Raw genomic sequence first — 23,116 nt, 5'->3', positions numbered from 1 at the left:
AACAGCTTTGTCCCTGCTGCTGTCACTGAACTCAATAAGAATTGTTTTTGATTTGATTCACTTTGTTTAATTAAAATATGTGTTTTGTCAGGTTTCATTAGGTGTGTGTGTTTGTGAAGGGAGGCCAAATGCTATCATTGTTCTGTAAAGCAAATTTACCTGTGGGTATAAATAAAGTAACCTTAACTTAAAGCTTATAGGAGGTTGTGAGGTCACTGCCTCCACCTGATTATGTAATTAACCAGCAGACTGGTACGTTTATATATAATATACTATAAGTTATATCATTATAATTATGTGTACATCATATTTCTTATGTACATTTTAGACCTGGGAGCAGAAATGCTGATGAACTGGTTTTTATTGAGGAACAGGCAGAGCGTCCTCTCTTCCTGGCTCCATGTCTATAATTATGTCACACACTGATTCGCTCTCACAAAACCACCAAAACACAGCACAAATCCCACCAATGATTTCAATAAATCATTGAATCAGGTACTGAAGCAGTGACGTGCTGAATGAAGCTTCAGACGTCATTGATCACGTGACTCTGTTCAGTCAAACCAAGCCTCAGCACAGCGTTTCTGAAGCAGTGTGTTGATTTTTTGACACACGTGCCGGAGCTTCAGCTTCAAACGGGCCGTCACCATCAGAGTTGCTGGAACCATGTCCCACTACTGGCTACTCTGTTTTATTCTGTGTTAAGTTTTTGAATGTGAATTTTCTGTGTTAAGAATAACAAAGAAAATGTAATGAAGTGATTTTAAAGTTTAAACTTTGTGTTAAATCTTGTAAGTCAGAGAGAGAGAGAGAGATGAGGTGTGGGTGCACATCAGATGATCAAATGTCAACAACCTGATTGGCCCAAGTGTGCAGATGTGACGTCCAGTGAGGGAAGGGGGGAGAAAGGGTGAGCAGGTATAAAAGTGAGGTGAAGAAGAGATTCGGGGTTCTTCCCTTTTGTCCTCTGTGAGATGAGCAGTTCAGAAGTTTGGATCTAAGAGGTTCACAGTTAAAATTCCAGCAGAGACGCTAAAAGGAGAACCACAGTCCAACCTGTGAATGTTTTTAACCCTTTGTGAAACAACAAAGGCATAAATATGATCATATCAATATTATCTACTGGGTCAGACTCATATCAGGGATTAGAACTCCTTTTATCAGAGAGATGAAATCTACTTCCTGTACAGGGTTTTTTTGTGGGCCTAGCGATCGACAGAAACTAGAGTCAATAAAAAAACTGGACATTGGCTCAATGTGTGTGTGGCACAGGCAAACAAGGACTGAGCGCTGTGTAGTCTCACATAAAGTCAGACACCTGGTCACCCTAGGTGGACCATGGCATGGTCTATATGGAGGATACAGACACTGCTGAAAACATGACTCTGTCTGGTTTAGATGATCAAATGTCTTTACTTTAGGAGGCTGTGGCTCAGAGTACATTCACATAATGCCTTTGAATAAATGTAAAAAGCTTGTTTTGCTCCTGCTTTGATTTCTTTGTCCAGGTAGAAATTCTGCTTTTTGCCTCTAAAATCTGAAACAGTTTGAAACAAAGTTTGGCGCTCTAATCCTCTCTGTGTTTGTCCTTTGGTCAGATGGTGATATTGAATGAAATATTCCAGTATTCAGTAGCTCAGCAGCTTTGTAACATGTGGTTTTGCACACTGTTCAAACCTCAGATGTTTGTGTAAACAAGTCTGGAGGACACAAACTCACGGGGGGAGGAACGACATTTACTGTTGATGTGTCTGACATTTAGTCTCCATGAGTTCTCATAAGACTGAAGAACTCTGTGATCTCTAACATGCAGCTGTATGTTTTGAAATCATGTGTCTCATTCTCTGGACTTTACTAGACAACGAGTGAAGAACATGTAACGAATATCATCTTTAAAGTGATGAATAATAACTCTGCCTCTGTGTCTTCATAAAAAGATCGTACTTCTGAAAGGTCAGAGGGCAGCATCCACTCTGGGTTTACACAGTTTTGCAGCTTTAGCTCTTCTGAAGTTCAGCACCTGCTTTTTCAACCAATCAGAAGCCAGTATTGTAGAGAGTTCATATTTCTTTTCATGCAATTGAATAATTTTGAATGTTTAGGTGAATATTTATATTTAGAGTATTTTCTCGATCAGTGTCTTCAGTCCTGACCCTGAGTGCGTACGTTTAAAAATAAAGTGATATAACTTCTTTTACATTACTGTGAACTTCTTGTACAGTTTGACAGCTGATTGTTGTCGTGTTTGTCGTCATATGAAGATCGTTTCCTTTTTTTTTTTTTTTTTTTTTTTTTTTTTTTTTTTTTTTAAATGACATCAGAAACAGCAGTATGCGACATTACGTGATGGCAGAGCTTCAGTTCATCCTTTGTCATTTTTTTTTTTTTTTTTTTAATAAATAGGACAGGGGGAATGAATGAGAGAGAGAGGGGGAGAGAAAGAAAGAAAACCCAAGGGGAGAAGAGACGGTGAGAAGGGGGGGGAAGAGAGACAAAAAAAAAAAAAAAAAAACTCCTGGGTCACCTGTATGGAGAAAAAACAAACAAACAAACAAACAGAGGAGACAGCAAACAACAAAGAGCAACATAATAATAGAGAAAACAAAGCACCATCACAATAAACTAGCTAGTCATAGATATCAGTATTTACTAAGTAATAAACGATATTGTGCAGCACGCAAGATAGACAGCGCACAGTGTGCTTTGAGGCAGCAGCCAAGAAAGCTTTAGTCCGCGTCTGTGAATACCCATGTGTGCATACCTGTGTGGATCAGCATGCTTGCATTCCAAAGGTTTCTCCATGTAATGATCTGCTAGGGAGTGTGGGGGGGCCACAGCCCCGTCCTCCAGGGTGTGAAGCGGGTATGGAGGAGATCAAAACTCCAGACATCCAGAGGACCCCAGAACACAAGAGACCATGGAAGACCAACAGAGGGGCAGCCGCGCCACTGTTCCAGTAAGAGCTGAGGAGAGTCCCAGATGAGGGCTCACTCAGCAGCCGCGGAGCAGAAGCCAGGGGGGGTTGCAGTGACGCGCCCGTGAGCTCCGCCGGCCCCCAGCTGCGCCTGAGTGACCGAGCCCTAGGCCGAGAGGCCGGGGGCACCCCACCTCCAAAGGGGCCCGAGCGAGCCCCAGGCCCCAGGCCCCGACAAGCGGCCGCCAAGGAGTGAGCCGGTGTGTACCCGGACGCCCACCCCCAGACACAAAGAACCACCAACACACCGACACCTGAGGGAGTCCGCCACCGGCAGGGGAAGTGGTGGTGGGTGGAGATAGGCCTCCAAACCTTGGAGGGCCTGAGGTGTCCCCAGAGAGGTGGCGTCTGATACCCAACCTGACATATAGACACAGACATACAGGCACACACAGACACAAACATCCATTCCCACCCTCATGCTCTCATATGCACTCACTCCACACTCAACCAACGTGGAGACAGACATAAAGAGACGCTGTACACACAATCACACTCCCCAAGCGTACTCTACAAACCGGGTCTAGGTACCCTTGCCCCTGGAGGGGGGAATTGCACCCAGACCCAGGTGGTGTTACCCTAGCTAACTAAATTTCTTATCCCTACTCCCTTGCCCATGGCCATCTGCGATGAGTAATCATAATGCTGTAAAAGAGAGCACAATATGGTATAGATAGATATCTCTCTTTTGATGGAATTAAAGCAGAATCTCCAGAGGACTTAAAAAAACTGAATTTAAATGAGAAAAGTTCTGAAAGTTTGACTAAATCTACTTTTGTCTTAAAGAGAGCAGCCTGGTGATGATTCTGTACAAAGCTTCTACAAGAAGAACTGAACAGAAAACCCCAAAATCTAAGTCGGTCTTGTTCAGTCTCACTGCTCAGTTCACTGCGGTGGCTACACAGTGCCGTTTGCTGATATGTGTTAAAAGACAAAGCGCTCACAAAGTGGAATATCCTGAGGCTTGCTGGGTGGCCAGTCAGCTCCAGTCTATTCAGTTTAGCTAAATACGTCAGAGCATCAGGAACACAATGCCTCCAGTATCTCGTGGAGGAAAAAAAAACTCTTAATGCTGTGGGCTCTAATCCTGTGGAGGTGTTGAGCAGCCCATTACTCATGTGGCTGTTTCAATGCGGGTAGAAACAAATAAAAAAATAAATAAAAAAATGCACACAACGGGCAACTCTTCGACCGCCCTCTTTGTTAAACAAGGCAGCTGAAAACAGTCTATACAATAGCTATTAAATAAAGTTATTTTTCTTTATCTGAGATCTGCTTTCACCTCCTTTGACATGTCACTGGGCAAACAAAAAAGCAGGCACGACCGAGTTAAAACTATGTGAAGGAATGCACGCGAGTCCCTGCTCATGCCTCACCTGGCCACAGTAGCAGACAGCCATCACTGACAGCTAGCTCTTTATCACCGTTTGTCACTTAAAGGAATGTTCCTCTAGGCTTTTATGTCTGCAAAGCCAATCTTTTTTTTTTAATTCTTAACAAACTTGGCGTCTAAGGAATTTCCAAACACCGTGTACAGTCGACATCATCTATCGTCAGTGAAAGTTCAAGCTGTGATCGTATCAAACTGTATTATACTCCTCCCTGCACGCAGAGTTTTGGAGAATACCCACAAGTGCAGCGGAAATCATTTAAAACCCCTGTGGCAAAATAATTTAAAAAAGAAGCCTCCCTCTGCGCCTTTCACCTTAACTGGTAATGAGAAAGCGGTTTATTGTCGCTGTGTTAAAGCTGTTGCAGTGTGGGGAAGAAAAAGATACACAAACACTCGGCTCGGGGTGCCAAAGAACTGGATCACACCACCACTCTGTAACTGGTATTAAAGACATTTAGAACCCGTTTTTATTTCAAGCTAATACCTCAAGTTAGCTTTGCAAAAAGAAAAAAAGAAAAAAGTTTGTTGGCCGACAAATTTGTTTTGACGTTCGTTTCTGTGTACACCAGTGCTGCGCTGGTTCACGTTGGTGGGTAGAGAAAGAGCGAGGCTGAAGATCGTTTCCTAAAGAGGACTGAACAGTCATTTAGCCTCTGGCTCTATCCATGAATCTGATGTTTGCTGTATAATCTGTGCTGTTAAAAGTGTAATGGAACATATAATTTGCACATATAATTTCATATGTAATTATGATGATCTTTACCCATTAAGATTTTAAATGAAACGATAAACAAAGGCCAAGAAAACTGAGTTAAACTCCTGAGTCAACTATATATTTGCACCATGAAGAAATGAATTGTTTGCACCAGTAATAAATAATCAAATATATCAAATTATCATCAATTATTTAAATAAAAAGAACCATCGCTCCAAACAAAACAACAATTAAACAGAGAGTCCTATAAAACTTCAATTTCAAACATCCACGTAAAGTTAAACTATTAAACTTTAGCTGGGTCAGACTTGTTACTGCATGTTGTAACCAAACATACCACACCCTGCATCATGTGATTGGCTCTTGGTCGCTCTGTAAGAATATTTCTTTAGTGCCTCCCTTCACAGATGTGTCTGTATCAGGATGGGTCTAAACAACATGGTGTAAATGCAGTTGCTGGTGAGCCTCATTTCCTGTAGGAGGTGAACAAGAGCAGAGATCTGTTTCCCTTCAGAGCACAGAGGTTGTTTCTGTTCAGAGGAAGTGAAACTGTCTGACAGTCACTGAGAGACGCTGAAACGGCACAGCACATGAATCAAATGGATCAAACAAAATTCTGCTGTTCAGTCTGTTTGGATCTACTGAAGGATCCGGTGACTATTCCCTGTGGACACAACTACTGCATGAACTGTATTAAAAGCTTCTGGGATGAAGAGGAAAAGAAGAAAATCTACAGCTGCCCTCAGTGCCGGAGGACTTTCACACCGAGGCCTGCCCTGGAGAAAAACTTATTAGTGGAAGATTTAGTGGAGGAGCTGAAGAAGACTGGACTCCAAGCTGCTCCTGCTGATCACTGCTATGCTGGACCTGAAGATGTGGCCTGTGATTTCTGCACTGGAAGAAAAATGAAAGCATTCAAGTCCTGTTTATTCTGTCTGGCATCTTACTGTGAGAAACACCTTCAGCCTCATTATGATGTGGCTCCATTAAAGAAACACAAGCTGGTGGAGCCCTCCAAGAAGCTCCAGGAGAAGATCTGCTCTCGTCATGATGAGGTGATGAAGATGTTCTGCCGTACTGATCAGCAGAGTATCTGTTATCTCTGCTCTGTGGATGAACATAAAGGCCACGACACAGTCTCAGCTGCAGCAGAAAGGACTGAGAGGCAGAGAGAGCTGGAGGTGAGTCGACAAAACATCCAGCAGAGAATCCAGGACAGAGAGAAAGATGTGAAGCTGCTTCAACAGGAGGTGGAGGCCATCAATCAGTCTGCTGATCAAACAGTGGAGCACAGTGAGAAGATCTTCACTGAGCTGATCCATCTCATCCAGAAAAGAAGCTCTGATGTGAAGCAGCAGATCAGATCCCAGCAGGAAACTGAAGTGAGTCGAGTCAAAGAGCTTCAGGAGAAGCTGGAGCAGGAGATCACTGAGCTGAAGAGGAAAGATGCTGAGCTGAAGCAGCTCTCACACACAGAGGATCACATCCAGTTTCTACACAACTACCCCTCACTGTCAGCACTCAGTGAGTCTACAGACTCATCCAGCATCAATATCCGTCCTCTGAGCTACTTTGAGGATGTGACAGCAGCTGTGTCAGAGGTCAGAGATAAACTACAGGACATTCTGAGAGAGGAATGGACAAACATCTCACTGACAGTCACTGAAGTGGATGTTTTACTGTCAGATCCACCAGAGCCAAAGACCAGAGCTGGATTCTTAAAATATTCATGTGAAATCACACTGGATCCAAACACAGCAAACAAACTGCTGTTATTATCAGAGGGGAACAGAAAAGTAACATTTATGAATCAACAACAGTCTTATTCTGATCATCCAGACAGATTCACTAACAGGTGGCAGGTCCTGAGTAGAGAGAGTCTGACTAGACGTTGTTACTGGGAGGTGGAGTGGAGAGGGAGAGGAGTTGATGTAGCAGTCGCATACAAGAATATCAGCAGAGAAGGATGTGGTAATGAATGTTTGTTTGGACGTAATGACAAATCTTGGTCATTAGAGTGTTACAACAACAGTTTTACATTTTTGTACAACAACATCCAAACTCGTGTCTCAGGTCCTCGTTCCTCCAGAGTAGGAGTGTACCTGAATCACAGAGCAGGTATTTTGTCCTTCTACAGCGTCTCTGAAACCATGACTCTCCTCCACAGAGTCCAGACCACATTCACTCAGCCGCTCTATGCTGGACTGTTGATTTACTATAGTGGACTTGAAGATACTGCTGAGTTGATTAAAGTGAAATAGACTGAAGTCTTTCATATTGTGGGTTTAAATCTGTGTTTTAGTTTCATTTTATTTTCTCTCCATCATTTCTGCACAGAGATCAGCTGTCAGTCAAACATTATGGGTGGTACCTCCACATCTTCTAGTTGTTCTCTTGATGTTTCTGAGTTTTTAAAGGAGATCTTTCCTGTGACTGTTTATGGAGGCTATCACTGCTCATCATCATTTTGATTTACTAAAATATTTCTCCACATGAAAATGTAAACTTCTCTATCCTCTAAATGTTTCTGGAATATTTGTCTTGAAAAATGTCGACATTTCTCTTTATGAGTATGGCCGACCATGTGTGTGTGTTTGTGTTTGTTTTTGTCAAAATCATCAAACAAATGAGGAAAAACTGTGATTTTAATGAATGAATTCATATATTGTGTTGATGTTTTATTGTGTGAATAAACTGGAAGGTTTGACTATAAATCAAACTTTGAACAAAGTCTTTTCTTCTGTCTTCATTCCAGGATCTCACTCAAATCTGACGCAGAAAATATGAAACTAATCTGAGAGAATAACTGAAGCAGTTTTCCTCCTGAAGCATCACAAAGTTCAGAGTTCATGTTTAGAGCAGAAGATTCAGCAGTCGCTCTGTGACCTTTCAACTTTCTTCACTAAAACCGCTTCATTACAGAGAAACAAGTCACATTTTCTTGATGTTCTTAAGTCCTTTCAAATGTTTTTAATGGTCCTTGAATGCAGCATCAGTGTCGCAGGTTTAAAAGGTCACTTTCTGTTGTGTTCAAAGATTTCCTTCAGATATGGTCTTTAATCAGTAAAGCCAGTGATACAGCAGTGTCATTAGCTGTGTTATTGGCACCAGGCTGTGTTTATGTATGTATTTAATTCTGTCTGAGGATGTCTTCAGCATGAAATGATCATTTGCTCAGCTGCTGTGTCTCATCTCTTATCAGACATTGGTTGGAACAGAGTTTTGTTGCTGACCATCTGACAAGAGGGTGAAGAAAAGCTTCAGGCTTCATTTGGACACTACGTTGGACAGAAGTCTCCACAAAAATGACTCAGAAACACAAATATTATTAATGAAAGTCCAAATGTCAAAAAGGGGTCATACATGATCCTGAGAAATGTCCTTGAACATTTGAACATGAGTCAGAGGGTTGTCAGGTTTCTACACTGCATCGTGGCATCAAGCCTGAGATGTCTGTGGAAACAAGTATGGAGGACACAAATGCACAGACGCAGTCGAGCTGTTTACTGCTGATGAGGAAGGAAAATAGTCTGTTGGATATTAAAGCAGCATTTATTAGAGTAAGAACAGATACTTGTGTCCTTCATTTGATCCCCGTCAATTTACAGAAGACTTAAGGACCCTTTGACTTCTAACATACAGCTGCATGTTTACAATTATTTATTTATTTATTTCCAGCAAAGCGAGACTTTACTGATTAAAGACATATAATCAGACATATTACTGTTACTCTCTGAAAAAGACTCACATAAAGCAGATTTATCACAAACAAACATCAAGACACATCCTTCATGGCTTAAAGTTGCAGTGGGACTCTTTCGCCATCTGGTGGTTGTAACAGTTATGACAACTGTTCCTGCATATATGTCCCTCCTCAGTGTGAAGAAGACTGGACTCCAAGCTGCTCCTGCTGATCACTGCGTGTTCCTCCTGTGTCTAAAATCTATTTCCATTATGAATCAGGAAACTGTTTGCACCAATCATAAAGCCAATAAAATACGTCACACACTAAGAAATAACAAAAAGGAATTGTGCATTTCAAGGAGATTTTTCCCTCGTTTTTTGAAATCATAAGAATACAAACTAATGCAAGACTGTCATGTTTTCATAAGTTTGTAGAGACACTGTTCTGTTGTATTCTAGGACATCAGTCACTTTTTAAATGCATGCTACTCCTCCTCATCATCATCATCATCAGCACCCATGACCTCCTTTTAGTCTTTGTTTTGTTATTGTTCAGAGTTCAGGAGATGTTCTTATGGGATTTCCACAGTGTACAAGTACTGTTTAGAGCCTTTACCTAAAAGAAAAGAGTAAAGTACAAAGTAGATTTACTCACTGCAGGAAAATAATGCCTCAATCTGATATATTGTCTTATATGACAAACTGAAAGTGATGCATCAAAGTGTAAGCAGCATTTTCCTGTTACAGCTGGTCTAGATGGAACTGATCTGATCTCCTTTATGTGCAGGTAGATATCCAGTGGGTTTGCTAAGGGTCACAGATGAGGGGCTGTGTGAGATGTTTAATGGGAAAGGAAATAAAACCATTGTTCCAGACCTGCAGCTAAGATACTCGAGTATCTTCAAATATGAAGCTGAGTATTACTTCCATACTTTCCTCCACTGCTGATGACCTTGTTACCTGCTGCTCCCTGTTAATGATCAGCCTCAGTTCTGATAGTAAACTGTTGGCTCTCTGGGGGGAAGAAAGAAGTTTGTATTTGTTTAAGATACAATGAAATCATATTTTGACATATTGGAAGATGACATGGAGCTGAAAAAATACTACAGGTATAAATGGAAACTACAGTTTATTTCTGTTATTTCCTGTGATAGTGTTTGTACACTCGCTCATGATAACTGTTCATTCAGCTGCTGTTTTTGTCTGCTGGACATCTTTAGCTTTCAGTAAGGATGCATTCATAGATCAGCACATCTTTTTGAACCACATTTCTTATGAGACTCAGAGTTTACATTTTGGAAATGTGGTGAGACCTGGGGTAGAAAGAGACTGAAGCTTCAACCTCGGCAGTTTTGTGTGTGTCTGAAGCAGAAAGATAAGAACTGTGTGGCCAACTCATCACACACATAATCCTGAATCAGAAAAACAGCATCAAGTGTTGTAATTGTTAAACACAGAAGTGTGATTTATATGTGGTTTTACTGATGGTTAACACAGTCGCACAAACACCTGAAACTGATCAAAATATAAAACAACATATTAAACATAAATATGTGCCAGTTACCAGAACTTATGTGGTTTCACTGAGGTTTAATTCTGCTCAGTTTCTCAATACTCACTCATGCAAAAGTTTGTTATGTCTTATTGATTATTTGGCTTTAGGTTTTCCAGTTTTCCAGCTGCTGCTGTTTAATGTTTGCCTGGGAAAAGAAATTTCAGTTAGTGTGGGAAGTTTGGTTAAGCTGGTGGAAAACAATACTGTTACACTGACCTTTTGGATAAGATTGTCTTACCTGTGGTTTCTCTGATGTGCACGACAAAACAGTCTCCAGGCAGCTTGAGTGCCCATTTAAAGGTTCCTGGTGGTACCAAGTGATTGAAGAGAGGATTGAAAAGCCATATTAGTTTATTGTAGATTGTAGTCAGTTGGCCAAGCTTGTAATGAAAAACGGTTCATTACTCGAAGCTTTCATCACAGTCCTCTTTGGTGACATCTGGTGGACAAATATATGAAGAGCAGCTTGAGTCTGCAGCTTATAATGAACTGCTTCATTATGATTGCCCACTCTGCAGAGCTGACAGCTTGTGTTTGATGTCATGTGACAGTTCTGTGTGATATCGGGCTGATATGTTGCTTTGAACGTGAATTTTTGGGGGGTGAAAAAATTATGTTATCATCAATCAATCATGTGGTCAGAAGAATCTGTGCTTACCTTGCAGGAATGTTTTCAATTGACAGATTGGGAAGTTTTTATTCAGTCTTGATGCTTTGGTGGATGTTAGCTCATATGCAGTTTTTGTAAAGACATGATTATACCCCTTAAGCGTGCTAAAGTGTACCCTAACAATAAGCCATGGGTCACCAAATGCATCAAATCCTGTTTAAGGAAAAAGAGACAGGCTTTTAAAGAGGGGGCTGTTACTGACTTTCAGGCAGTCACCAAAGACTTGAAAATCGAGCTCTTGAAAGCAAAACAGATCTACAAAAACCTTCTTGAAAGAAAATTTGCAGCAAAAGATTTTGGGTCTGCCTGGACTTGTATGAAAACCATATCAGGGTTTCAAAATCCCCAGAGCAGCAGTCAGATCATTGTAGACGGTTTTAAGTCAGACAGAGATTTGAATATGCTTGATGCTCGTTTTAGTTCTTCTGAACTGAAACAGAAACTGAAAGTTACTCAACACTTCATCACTGAACTCAGCGATGTCCAAAAGGCCTTTCATACAGTTAATGTGAACAAGAGCCAGGGCCCTGATAACATTAGTGCCGCCTAATTAAATCTTGTGCTAAAGAGCTCAGTCCTAAATTTCAGCTTATTTTCAATAAATTCTTTCAAATACAAAATGTGCCCTCGCTTTGGAAGGAAGCTGTCGTCGTTCATGTCCCTAAATCTAGTCGTCCAAACGTCCTGAATGACTTCAGGCCTGTTGCCTCACCTGAGTTGTCATGAAAGTCTTTGAAAACATCATCAGAAATGTGATTATGGAAGAGATTGAATATCAGCTGGATCCAATGCAATTTGCGTACAGGCCCAACAGAGGAGTGCAGGACGCGCTTTGGACTAAATCTGATTCTTAAACATGTAGAGAGTAAAGGGACTTTTGCAAGACTTCTTTTCATTGATTTTTCTTCAGCTTTTAATACAATACAGCCCCATATTTTAATGAAAAGACTTTTAGAAGAGTTTGAAATCAGGAAAAACCTGGTTTGCTGGATTTTAGATCTTTTAACTCATTCACTGCCATTGACGTCTATAGACGTCAATTGAAAGCATACGTTGACTCATGGCTGGCAGTGAATGAGTTAACTGACAGGTCACAAAGAGTGAGAATAAATGGGGTTCTGTCTGACCCAGTGTTCTCCTCCACAGCTTCTCCTCCAGGGTCTCTTATCGCCCTTATTATTCATTCTCTTTACAAACACATGTCAGAGCAGATATGAAAACAGGGCCATCATTAAATTTACAGATGACTTTGTTATTGTCAGCTTACTGAAAGAGGGTGAAACTCACCATAGTCCAATCATTGATTAGTTTGTTCAGTGGTGGGAGGAGTCTTATCTCCAATTGAACATATCTAAAACAAAAGATAGGGTTATTGATTTTAGGAAACAACTAAATGGGCACAGAGTCACTTTAATTAAAGGTCAGAAAATAGAGCAAGTGCAATCATATAAATATCTTGGGACCATAATCAATGAAAAACTGAACTTTTATTGCAAATCGGTCTGTAAAAAGGGTCACCAGTGCCTTTACTGCCTCAGGAAACTTGCTCATTTCCACATTGAGCGAAAGATTTTAACTTTGTTTTCTTGTTCTTTTATTGAGTCTGTTTTATCTTTTTGTTTGGTGCCATGGTTCAGTCAGACCTCTGTCACAGAGAAAAATTGACTGAATTAGTGAGTGAGATGGTCCAGTCGTCTGATAGATGAGTCACAGGCCTGTTTAGACTCCCTGTACTCTAAACAGGTACCACAGATGCTTAATCAATCCTTAAAAATGGTTCCCATCCTCTACGGGGTGGATTTAGCTTCTTTCTTCAGGACGGAGGTTTCTAGTTCCAAGATGCAGGACAAAGCATTATAAAAACAGCTTTGTCCCTGCTGCTGTCACTGAACTCAAGAAGAATTGTTTTTGATTTGATTCACTTTGTTTAATTACTAAATATGTGTTTTGTCAGGTTTCATTAGGTGTGTGTGTTTGTGAAGGGAGGCCAAATGCTATCATTGTTCTGTAAAGCAAATTTACCTGTGGGTATAAATAAAGTAACCTTAACTTAAAGCTTATAGGAGGTTGTGAGGTCACTGCCTCCACCTGATTATGTAATTAACCAGCAGACTGGTACGTTTATATATAATATACTATAAGTTATATCATTATAATTATGTGTACATCATATTTCTTATGTACATTTTAGACCTGGGAGCAGAAATGCTGATGAACTGGTTTTTATTGAGGAACAGGCAGAGCGTCCTCTCTTCCTGGCTCCATGTCTATAATTATGTCACACACTGATTCGCTCTCACAAAATCACCAAAACACGGCACAAATCCCACCAATGGTTCAATTCCTTATAAATCATTGAATCAGGTACTGAAGCAGTGACGTGCTGAATGAAGCTTCAGTCGTCATTGATCACGTGACTCTGTTCAGTCAAACCAAGCCTCAGCACAGCGTTTCTGAAGCAGTGTGTTGATTTTTTGACACACGTGCCGGAGCTTCAGCTTCAAACGGGCCGTCACCATCAGAGTTGCTGGAACCATGTCCCACTACTGGCTACTCTGTTTTATTCTGTGTTAAGTTTTTGAATGTGAATTTTCTGTGTTAAGAATAACAAAGAAAATGTAATGAAGTGATTTTAAAGTTTAAACTTTGTGTTAAATCTTGTGAGTCAGAGAGAGAGAGAGAGATGAGGTGTGGGTGCACATCAGATGATCAAATGTCAACAACCTGATTGGCCCAAGTGTGAAGATGTGACGTCCAGTGAGGGAAGGGGGGAGAAAGGGTGAGCAGGTATAAAAGTGAGGTGAAGAAGAGATTCGGGGTTCTTCCCTTTTGTCCTCTGTGAGATGAGCAGTTCAGAAGTTTGGATCTAAGAGGTTCACAGTTAAAATTCCAGCAGAGACGTTAAAAGGAGAACCACAGTCCAACCTGTGAATGTTTTTAACCCTTTGTGAAACAACAAAGGCATAAATATGATCATATCAATATCATCTACTGGGTCAGACTCATAGGATCAGGGATTAGAACTCCTTTTATCAGAGAGATGAAATCTACTTCCTGTACAGGGGTTTTTTGTGGGCCTACCGATCGACAGAAACTAGAGTCAATAAAAAAACTGGACATTGGCTCAATGTGTGTGTGGCACAGGCAAACAAGGACTGAGCGCTGTGTAGTCCCACATAAGGTCAGACACCTGGTCACCCTAGGTGGACCATGGCATGGTCTATATGGAGGATACAGACACTGCTGAAAACATGACTCTGTCTGGTTTAGATGATCAAATGTCTTTACTTTAGGAGGCTGTGGCTCAGAGTACATTCACATAATGCCTTTGAATAAATGTAAAAAGCTTGTTTTGCTCCTGCTTTGATTTCTTTGTCCAGGTAGAAATTCTGCTTTTTGCCTCTAAAATCTGAAACAGTTTGAAACAAAGTTTGGCGCTCTAATCCTCTCTGTGTTTGTCCTTTGGTCAGATGGTGATATTGAATGAAATATTCCAGTATTCAGTAGCTCAGCAGCTTTGTAACATGTGGTTTTGCACACTGTTCAAACCTCAGATGTTTGTGTAAACAAGTGTGGAGGACACAAACTGACGGGGGGAGGAACGACATTTACTGTTGATGTGTCTGACATTTAGTCTCCATGAGTTCTCATAAGACTGAAGAACTCTGTGATCTCTAACATGCAGCTGCATGTTTTGAAATCATGTGTCTCATTCTCTGGACTTTACTAGACAACGAGTGAAGAACAGATAACGAATATCATCTTTAAAGTGATGAATAATAACTCTGCCTCTGTGTCTTCATAAAAAGATCGTACTTCTGAAAGGTCAGAGGGTAGCATCCACTCTGGGTTTACACAGTTTTGCAGGTTTAGCTCTTCTGAAGTTCAGCACCTGCTTTTTCAACCAATCAGAAGCCAGTATTGTAGAGAGTTCATATTTCTTTTCATGCAATTGAATAATTTTGAATGTTTAGGTGAATATTTATATTTAGAGTATTTTCTCGATCAGTGTCTTCAGTCCTGACCCTGAGTGCGTACATTTAAAAATAAAGTGATATAACTTCTTTTACATTACTGTGAACTTCTTGTACAGTTTGACAGCTGATTGTTGTCGTGTTTGTCGTCATATGAAGATCGTTTCCTAAAGAGGACTGAACAGTCATTTAGCCTCTGGCTCCATCCATGAATCTGATGTTTGCTGTATAATCTGTGCTGTTAATAGTGTAATGGAACATATAATTTGCACATATAATTTCATATGTAATTATGATGATCTTTACCCATTAAGATTTCAAATGAAACGATAAACAAAGGCCAAGAAAACTGAGTTAAACTCCTGAGTCTACTATATATTTGCACCATGAAGAAATGAATTGTTAAACTTTAACTGGGTCAGACTTGTTACTGCATGTTGTAACCAAACATACCACACCCTGCATCATGTGATTGGCTCTTGGTCGCTCTGTAAGAATATTTCTTTAGCGCCTCCCTTCACAGATGTGTCTGTATCAGGATGGGTCTAAACAACATGGTGTAAATGCAGTTGCTGGTGAGCCTCATTTCCTGTAGGAGGTGAACAAGAGCAGAGATCTGTTTCCCTTCAGAGCAGAGAGGTTGTTTCTGTTCAGAGGAAGTGAAACTGTCTGACAGTCACTGAGAGACGGTGAAACGGCACAGCACATGAATCAAATGGATCAAACAAAATTCTGCTGTTCAGTCTGTTTGGATCTACTGAAGGATCCGGTGACTATTCCCTGTGGACACAGCTACTGCATGAACTGTATTAAAAGCTTCTGGGATGAAGAGGAAAAGAAGAAAATCTACAGCTGCCCTCAGTGCCGGAGGACTTTCACAGCGAGGCCTGTCCTGGAGAAAAACACCATGTTAGCAGATTTAGTGGAGGAGCTGAAGAAGACTGGACTCCAAGCTGCTCCTGCTGATCACTGCTATGCTGGACCTGAAGATGTGGCCTGTGATTTCTGCACTGGAAGAAAAATGAAAGCATTCAAGTCCTGTTTATTCTGTCTGGTCTCTTACTGTGAGAAACACCTTCAGCCTCATTATGATGTGGCTCCATTAAAGAAACACAAGCTGGTGGAGCCCTCCAAGAAGCTCCAGGAGAACATCTGCTCTCGTCATGATGAGGTGATGAAGATGTTCTGCCGTACTGATCAGCAGAGTATCTGTTATCTCTGCTCTGTGGATGAACATAAAGGCCACGACACAGTCTCAGCTGCAGCAGAAAGGACTGAGAGGCAGAGAGAGCTGGAGGTGAGTCGACAAAACATCCAGCAGAGAATCCAGGACAGAGAGAAAGATGTGAAGCTGCTTCAACAGGAGGTGGAGGCCATCAATCAGTCTGCTGATCAAACAGTGGAGCACAGTGAGAAGATCTTCACTGAGCTGATCCATCTCATCCAGAAAAGAAGCTCTGATGTGAAGCAGCAGATCAGATCCCAGCAGGAAACTGAAGTGAGTCGAGTCAAAGAGCTTCAGGAGAAGCTGGAGCAGGAGATCACTGAGCTGAAGAGGAAAGATGCTGAGCTGAAGCAGCTCTCACACACAGAGGATCACATCCAGTTTCTACACAACTACCCCTCACTGTCAGCACTCAGTGAGTCTACAGACTCATCCAGCATCAATATCCGTCCTCTGAGCTACTTTGAGGATGTGGCAGCAGCTGTGTCAGAGGTCAGAGATAAACTACAGGACATTCTGAGAGAGGAATGGACAAACATCTCACTGACAGTCACTGAAGTGGATGTTTTACTGTCAGATCCACCAGAGCCAAAGACCAGAGCTGAATTCTTAAAATATTCATGTGAAATCACACTGGATCCAAACACAGCATACAAATGTCTGTTATTATCAGAGGGGAACAGAAAAGCAACATTAATGAATCAACAACAGTCTTATTCTGATCATCCAGACAGATTCACTAACTGGTCTCAGGTCCTGAGTAGAGAGAGTCTGACTGGACGTTGTTACTGGGAGGTGGAGTGGAGAGGGAGAGGAGCTTATGTAGCAGTCGCATACAAGAATATCAGCAGAGCAGGGAGTGGGAGTGAATGTGGATTTGGACGTAATGACAAATCTTGGTCATTACATTGTGACAACAACAGTTATACATTTTGGTACAACAACATCCAAACTCCTGTCTCAGGTCCTCGTTCCTCCAGAGTAGGAGTGTACCTGGATCACAGAGCAGGTATTTTGTCCTTCTACAGCGTCTCTGAAACCATGACTCTCCTCCACAGAGTCCAGACCACATTCACTCAGCCGCTCTATGCTGGACTGACGTTTTACTACGATTATGATGATGATTGTGGAGCCACAGCTGAGTTGATTAAAGTGAAATAGACTGAAGTCTTTCATATTGTGGGTTTAAATCTGTGTTTTAGTTTCATTTTATTTTCTCTCCATCATTTCTGCACAGAGATCAGCTGTCAGTCAAACATTATGGGTGGTACCTCCACATCTTCTAGTTGTTCTCTTGATGTTTCTGAGTTTTTAAAGGAGATCTTTCCTGTGACTGTTTATGGAGGCTATCACTGCTCATCATCATTTTGATTTACTAAAATATTTCTCCACATGAAAATGTAAACTTCTCTATCCTCTAAATGTTTCTGGAATATTTGTATTGAACAATGTCGACATTTCTCTTTATGAGTATGGCAGACCATGTGTGTGTGTTTGTGTTTGTTTTTGTCAAAATCATCAAAGAAATGAGGAAAAACTGTGATTTTAATGAATGAATTCATATATTGTGTTGATGTTTTATTGTGTGAATAAACTGGAAGGTTTGACTATAAATCAAACTTTGAACAAAGTCTTTTCTTCTGTCTTCATTGCAGGATCTCACTCAAATCTGATGCAGAAAATATGAAACTAATCTGAGAGAATAACTGAAGCAGTTTTCCTCCTGAAGCATCACAAAGTTCAGAGTTCATGTTTAGAGCAGAAGATTCAGCAGTCGCTCTGTGACCTTTCAACTTTCTTCACTAAAACAGCTTCATTACAGAGAAACAAGTCACATTTTCTTCATGTTCTTAAGTCCTTTCAAATGTTTTTAATGGTCCTTGAATGCAGCATCAGTGTCGCAGGTTTAAAAGGTCACTTTCTGTTGTGTTCAAAGATTTCCTTCAGATATGGTCTTTAATCAGTAAAGCCAGTGATACAGCAGTGTCATTAGCTGTGTTATTGGCACCAGGCTGTGTTTATGTATGTGTTTAAATCTGTCTGAGGATGTCTTCAGCATGAAATGATCATTTGCTCAGCTGCTGTGTCTCAAATGACTCCTACAGTCTTTGCTTATGTGACCAACTTTTAAACAACCAAAACAAATTCCCCTTTCCTTGATAAAAGTCAGCTTATCCCGATGAATTTTAGCTTTAAACTGCTTACAATTCTCTAGTAAATGATTGCTGTGTGAACAAAACAAACAACTATGCAGAACAGTGGAATTTGTTCTGCTTCCAGTTGATTGAGTTTTGAGGTACGATTACTTGTGATTCAGATGTAGAATTTGTACCAGAGTAATCTCTTTCTGCCGGAACAAATGTATCAGCACAAGGCGCTTCTTGTACGTGCCCTCTTTCAAAATAAGAGTTCATTCCATCAGAACGCTCAGAGCTACAAACTGAGTTTATTTTTAAGACACGAAGCTTTGCCTTAGTTGCTGCCAACTCTGTTTCCAAGGATAATTTCTCCTTTTCTTTTCTCAGTTTTTCCTCTTGCGCTTCAATAGAATGTTTTTCTTTAATGCAGCGAGTCTCTCCATGAGCGCTGCCTTGTCAGCCGCAGCTTTAATGCGTGCGGAAGATGTTGATGAAATTCGACTTTGCTGTGACAATGTTTTCGAAGGTGGCTTTACACTTGAGATATTAGAGACACTGTCTTCAGGATTTATTTCATCCAAACTTTCAACAGCTTGATCATTAAGAGCAGTATTGCTTTGTTCAGTATACGGCTCGCCTGCTTCCTGCAAACAAACCTTTACTTTGTCCGTAAAAACAGAGAATGCTGTCACCTTAGACTGAAAATGTGCGCTTTGCCTTTTCACTTCATCTTCTGGCAGTGGCAAACTTAAAAAGGATTCTTGCAAAGCGTTTGCATCTTGATAGCATTTAATAAACTTCCCAAATTCAGAAGACACTTCCTTAACCTTCTCATGTGAGGTCATTAAAGCAGAAATTTTCCCCATGTACTTAGATGCTTGCTTACACATTGAACTCCGTTTTTCTTGGCATGTCTTTATATACAAATCCAAACCTTTTGGCGTAAATTTGATGCTTCTTTTCTCTGCTTGCATCTGAGTGTCATCCTCTTGTTTACTCTCTTGTTTACTCTTAATATCCGACATTTTTATTGTCCTCTTGGATTATTTCAAACATTATAAAGATGCACAGCACACTGAGAATCCATAGCATAAAGCGCAAACATGATTGCACCGAACAAACATTTCCACGGAGGGCGTTGGCATGTTTCAATTAGTGATCCTATTATGCACAAATTTAGTACATCAAAACTCAGTTCATCAGTCTTTGTAGTGAAATAATGTCTTTAAACTCCAATAGCTTCACCGTTTTCCTTTACGGCTTAAACAATATTGTCACTCACCAGCTTTGATGAACGAGTGACATGTTGATCCAGGCTTCAACATCAAATCCGTCTGGAGTACTTACAGACGATCCAGTAACTTTTATTCGACTTCGACGGTGATCCTTGAAATCCATATATCCAACATATCCATTAATGAAGGATTATTCCTTTGTCCACGGGCAGGTTTTTTACTTTTTGTAGTGGCAATTCCTTTTGTTTGACAAACCAAACATCCCACAATTAAAAGTCCACAAGCCACTGCTGCACTGAGATAATATTTCGTACGCAGGCAAAAGAAGTCCACTGTCCAAACTTTAAAGTTGCGTTCTTATGGTTTATTTTATCCAGTTTGGCAAGCAATAACAAGATCCATTTTTAGTTACGTCCTGCTGCTTCTCCTGCTCTAGTAAAAAACCATAGGCTCACCCCAGTGCATGCTGGTCCTATACCAGTCTCTTTATTTATAGAAACAAAATGGCCCTACAGCTTTTACTGACTAATTTAACAAGGTAACATCAAAGAAACCAAACATTGAAACAAATATTAACCTACAAATAAACTTGTAAATAAACCCCAAAATATAAGTAAACTAACAACAAACTAATTTCAAAATAATAAAAAAATAAGAACAAATAGCTCCAACAGAAGTTATTGGTGCAGACTGAAGCTTCTGTAAACTACTCAGTCATAGAATGATTACGATATTGAACTAAAACAAATGCCTGAATCCTAAATTATGGATATCCTATTGTGGTGATCTAAAATGTAACACTAAATGTGATTAAAACACTAAAACTCTGGACTCCGGGGCTGAACGACCGCGGGGATCACCAGCCCGAGGAAAACACAAAATACACATGACTCCGTGAGAAAGACAATTCATTCTTGAATGAAGACGTTGATCAGACACATTTAAAATGTAGCCAATTGTGTTTATTATTAAATTATTAAGGAAATAGAAAAGCGGGGGAATAGAAAAGGGGGAGGGGTGGGGGTTAAAGAAGAGGGTAAAGGAAAGGGATAGAAAGGAGGAAAGAGAGGAGAGAGAACCCCAACTATGCCCTCTGAGCAAGCACTGGGTGCGACAGTGGATAGGAACAACTCCCTTTAAAGGAAGAAACCTATGACAGAACCAGGCTCTAGAGGGGCCAGTCAACTGTCGGGACTGGTTGGGGGGTGAGGGTGAAAGAGAGAGGGGGGGGGAGATGGGGCAGGTGTTAGGAGTTAAGGTGAAAATTACGATGCAACGGTGGAGGAGGAAGACGGGGTGACATCAGCAGAAGGAAAAGTAGAAAAAGTAGAAAAAGCAGGAGTGCTCTTTCTCCAGAAGAAGCGGAAGCGTTTTTTCTTCTTTTCCGTGATCTTTTCCACGAGCACTCTTTTCTCTAGGATGAGGGTTCGTAACTCATCAATTGTTTGTGTGTTTTCCTTCTCAAGTTTCCTGCATGTTGTCTCCACTTCTTCTAATTTGGCTTGTTTTTCTTCCAGCCTTTCTTTCAGTTCTTTACATTTGGCCTCCTGCATAAGCTTTGCCTCGTGCATCTCTGTATAACTGTGTTGTAATTTGTTGTGTGCGTCTTGTAGCTGCTGACTTCTCTCGAGTTCTTGAAGTGTACACTGCAGGTCTTTGTTTGTTTTCTCTACTTGCTGCTTTAACATCTGCACCTCAGTGTTTTTGCACTTCAAATTGTTGGAAAGTTTCTCCAGTTCTGTGTTTTTTCTCAGCATGTCACTGAGCTTACTCTGCATCTCTGAGCATTGTTTTTGCACTTTTTTCTTTTCCCCCTCCAGCTCAGTTGTTTTGGAGTTCAGTTGGTTATAACAGTCTTGCAGTTGTTGGTTTTTCCTCTCAAAGTCCTGGAGAATTTGTTTATCTTCTTTCTGCTTTATTTCCCATTGTTCTTTGTCTTGTAGGAAATCCTTATTTCTTTGCACTGTTTTATCAAGCTTTATTTTCAGCGCGGTGTATTTTTCCTCCACGCCTTCAAGCTTGGAGTCCGTTTCTTTCTGTTTAATTTCTAGTTGCTTTTTTTCTTGAAGCAACTCTTTATTTTTGTTCAGTGTTTTATCAAGCTTTGCCTGAAGCCCTTTGTACTTTCCCTCCATGCCTTGCAGTTTGCGCTGCTTTATGTCCATTTGTTCTTTTTCTTGGAGGAGTTCTTGATTTTTTTGCAGAGCTTCTTCAAGCTTTATTTGCAAGGCTTCCTTGTGTTTCTCGCTGTCCTGAAGCTTGCAATCCATATCTTCCTTTTTCATGGTCTGTTGCGCTTTCTTTCGAAGAAACTCAACCCTTCCTTTCAGCACTTTTTCATTTATCTCAGTGCCTTGGAGTTTTATGACCAGTTGTTTCTTCTCTTGGAGGAGTTCTTGATTTTTTTGCAGAGCTTCATCCAGCTTTACTTGCAGCTCCTGAATCTTTTTTTCCCTCTCTTTCTCGTTTTTCTTCTGTTGGAGGATTTCTTCTGTTGGTTTTTCTTGTACTTTATTAAGCTTTGCTTGGAGCTCAAAGATCCTTCCCCGCATGTCTAGGAGTTCCATTTCTTTCTCCTTTATAATATCTTCCTTATCGAGAAGCTGTCTGAACAGTTTATCTGCTTCAGCGGTCCTTCTCTCACAGTGCTCTCTCAGTAAGATAATCTCCGTTCGTTGTTTAAAAAAACTTTCCCAGATGTAATTGGTGTACTCTGGCTGGGGCGGGTGTCGCGTATTGTGATTGTTCATGAGATTTTCCTCATGCATTTCTTCCAAGCACATCTTCTGCAGTTGCGTATCGTCTTCTCGATTGCAAAGAGGAGCGCTGGGCTTTACGTTTTCTCTTTTTTTCTGCTTTCTTGGAGACATGTTGGAATCTGTTAACAGTGACTCTGAAAAGGATCCAAAAAGGGCTTCTCTGGCGAACGTTCGTTTGAATGCTGCAAACATAAATGCTGCGAATAACGGACTAAAAGTTCTTGCGTCTCACCCCTATTTATAGGTTTTAGGATCAAAGGATCGAAGGATCACAGTGGTGGTAAGATTCTAAATGTGTGTGACATCACAGTTCCGTAAGCCAATGAGGTTGTCACATGACATTTGTGAGAGGGCATTCCTTACTTGGACAAATTATCAATAAGCTTTCAATACCAGTAACAATGGTGACAGTATAATTGACAATTATGTGTCCAGTATGTTGGCTGATTTTCTTTTACTTTTTGCATATGAAAATAAAAGCTGGGCTGATTTTAACACCATTACAAGAAGTGTTGTTAATTATTCTTTTTGAATCCTAATCAGGTTACCACAAATTGTCTTTTAATTTAGTAGAACTTGAAATGTTTGTCAGTGGGTAAACAATTCATAATGCAAAGTCAGAAACATCAAGTTATTCTTAGTACTGCATACTTGCAATACATAAGTTGTCCTAACAGTCATGTAGGGCATCTGTAGTTCAGGGGGTCGGGAAGCTCATCTTGTAACTGGATGTAATATTAGCAGACAGAGGGTTTGATGTTGCAGAATCTTTGGAGTTGTACCATGCTGAATTG

At 40.6% G+C, this 23,116-nt stretch overlaps 2 protein-coding genes and 1 long non-coding RNA gene across 3 annotated transcripts; 2 read left to right on the top strand and 1 right to left on the bottom strand.

Annotated features, from left to right (window-relative positions):
• The first annotated feature begins 5,643 nt into the window (after positions 1–5,643).
• Positions 5,644–7,812, top strand: LOC143413635 (tripartite motif-containing protein 16-like). The gene has a single exon (XM_076876934.1). It carries the CDS (start codon positions 5,673–5,675, stop codon positions 7,341–7,343), a length of 1,671 nt encoding a protein of 556 aa, XP_076733049.1. The 5' UTR covers positions 5,644–5,672; the 3' UTR covers positions 7,344–7,812.
• A 2,570-nt stretch (positions 7,813–10,382) lies between these two features.
• On the bottom strand, positions 10,383–12,342 carry LOC143413722 (uncharacterized). The gene is made up of 3 exons (XR_013094335.1): positions 12,279–12,342; positions 10,560–10,760; positions 10,383–10,466 (listed from the first exon to the last, which is right to left on the bottom strand). It is a non-coding gene; the product is annotated as an uncharacterized LOC143413722 (long non-coding RNA).
• Positions 12,343–15,630: 3,288 nt separating this feature from the next.
• Positions 15,631–17,820, top strand: LOC112432755 (tripartite motif-containing protein 16-like). Its single transcript, XM_024801217.2, has one exon. It carries the CDS (start codon positions 15,672–15,674, stop codon positions 17,349–17,351), a length of 1,680 nt encoding a protein of 559 aa, XP_024656985.2. The 5' UTR covers positions 15,631–15,671; the 3' UTR covers positions 17,352–17,820.
• The last annotated feature ends 5,296 nt before the right edge of the window (positions 17,821–23,116 follow it).

This window comes from Maylandia zebra, linkage group LG18 (genome assembly GCF_041146795.1).
Source record: "Maylandia zebra isolate NMK-2024a linkage group LG18, Mzebra_GT3a, whole genome shotgun sequence".
NCBI lineage: Eukaryota > Metazoa > Chordata > Actinopteri > Cichliformes > Cichlidae > Maylandia > Maylandia zebra.
Note: the sequence above shows the minus strand (reverse complement) of the source record. Positions and strands in the feature narration are given on the sequence as shown.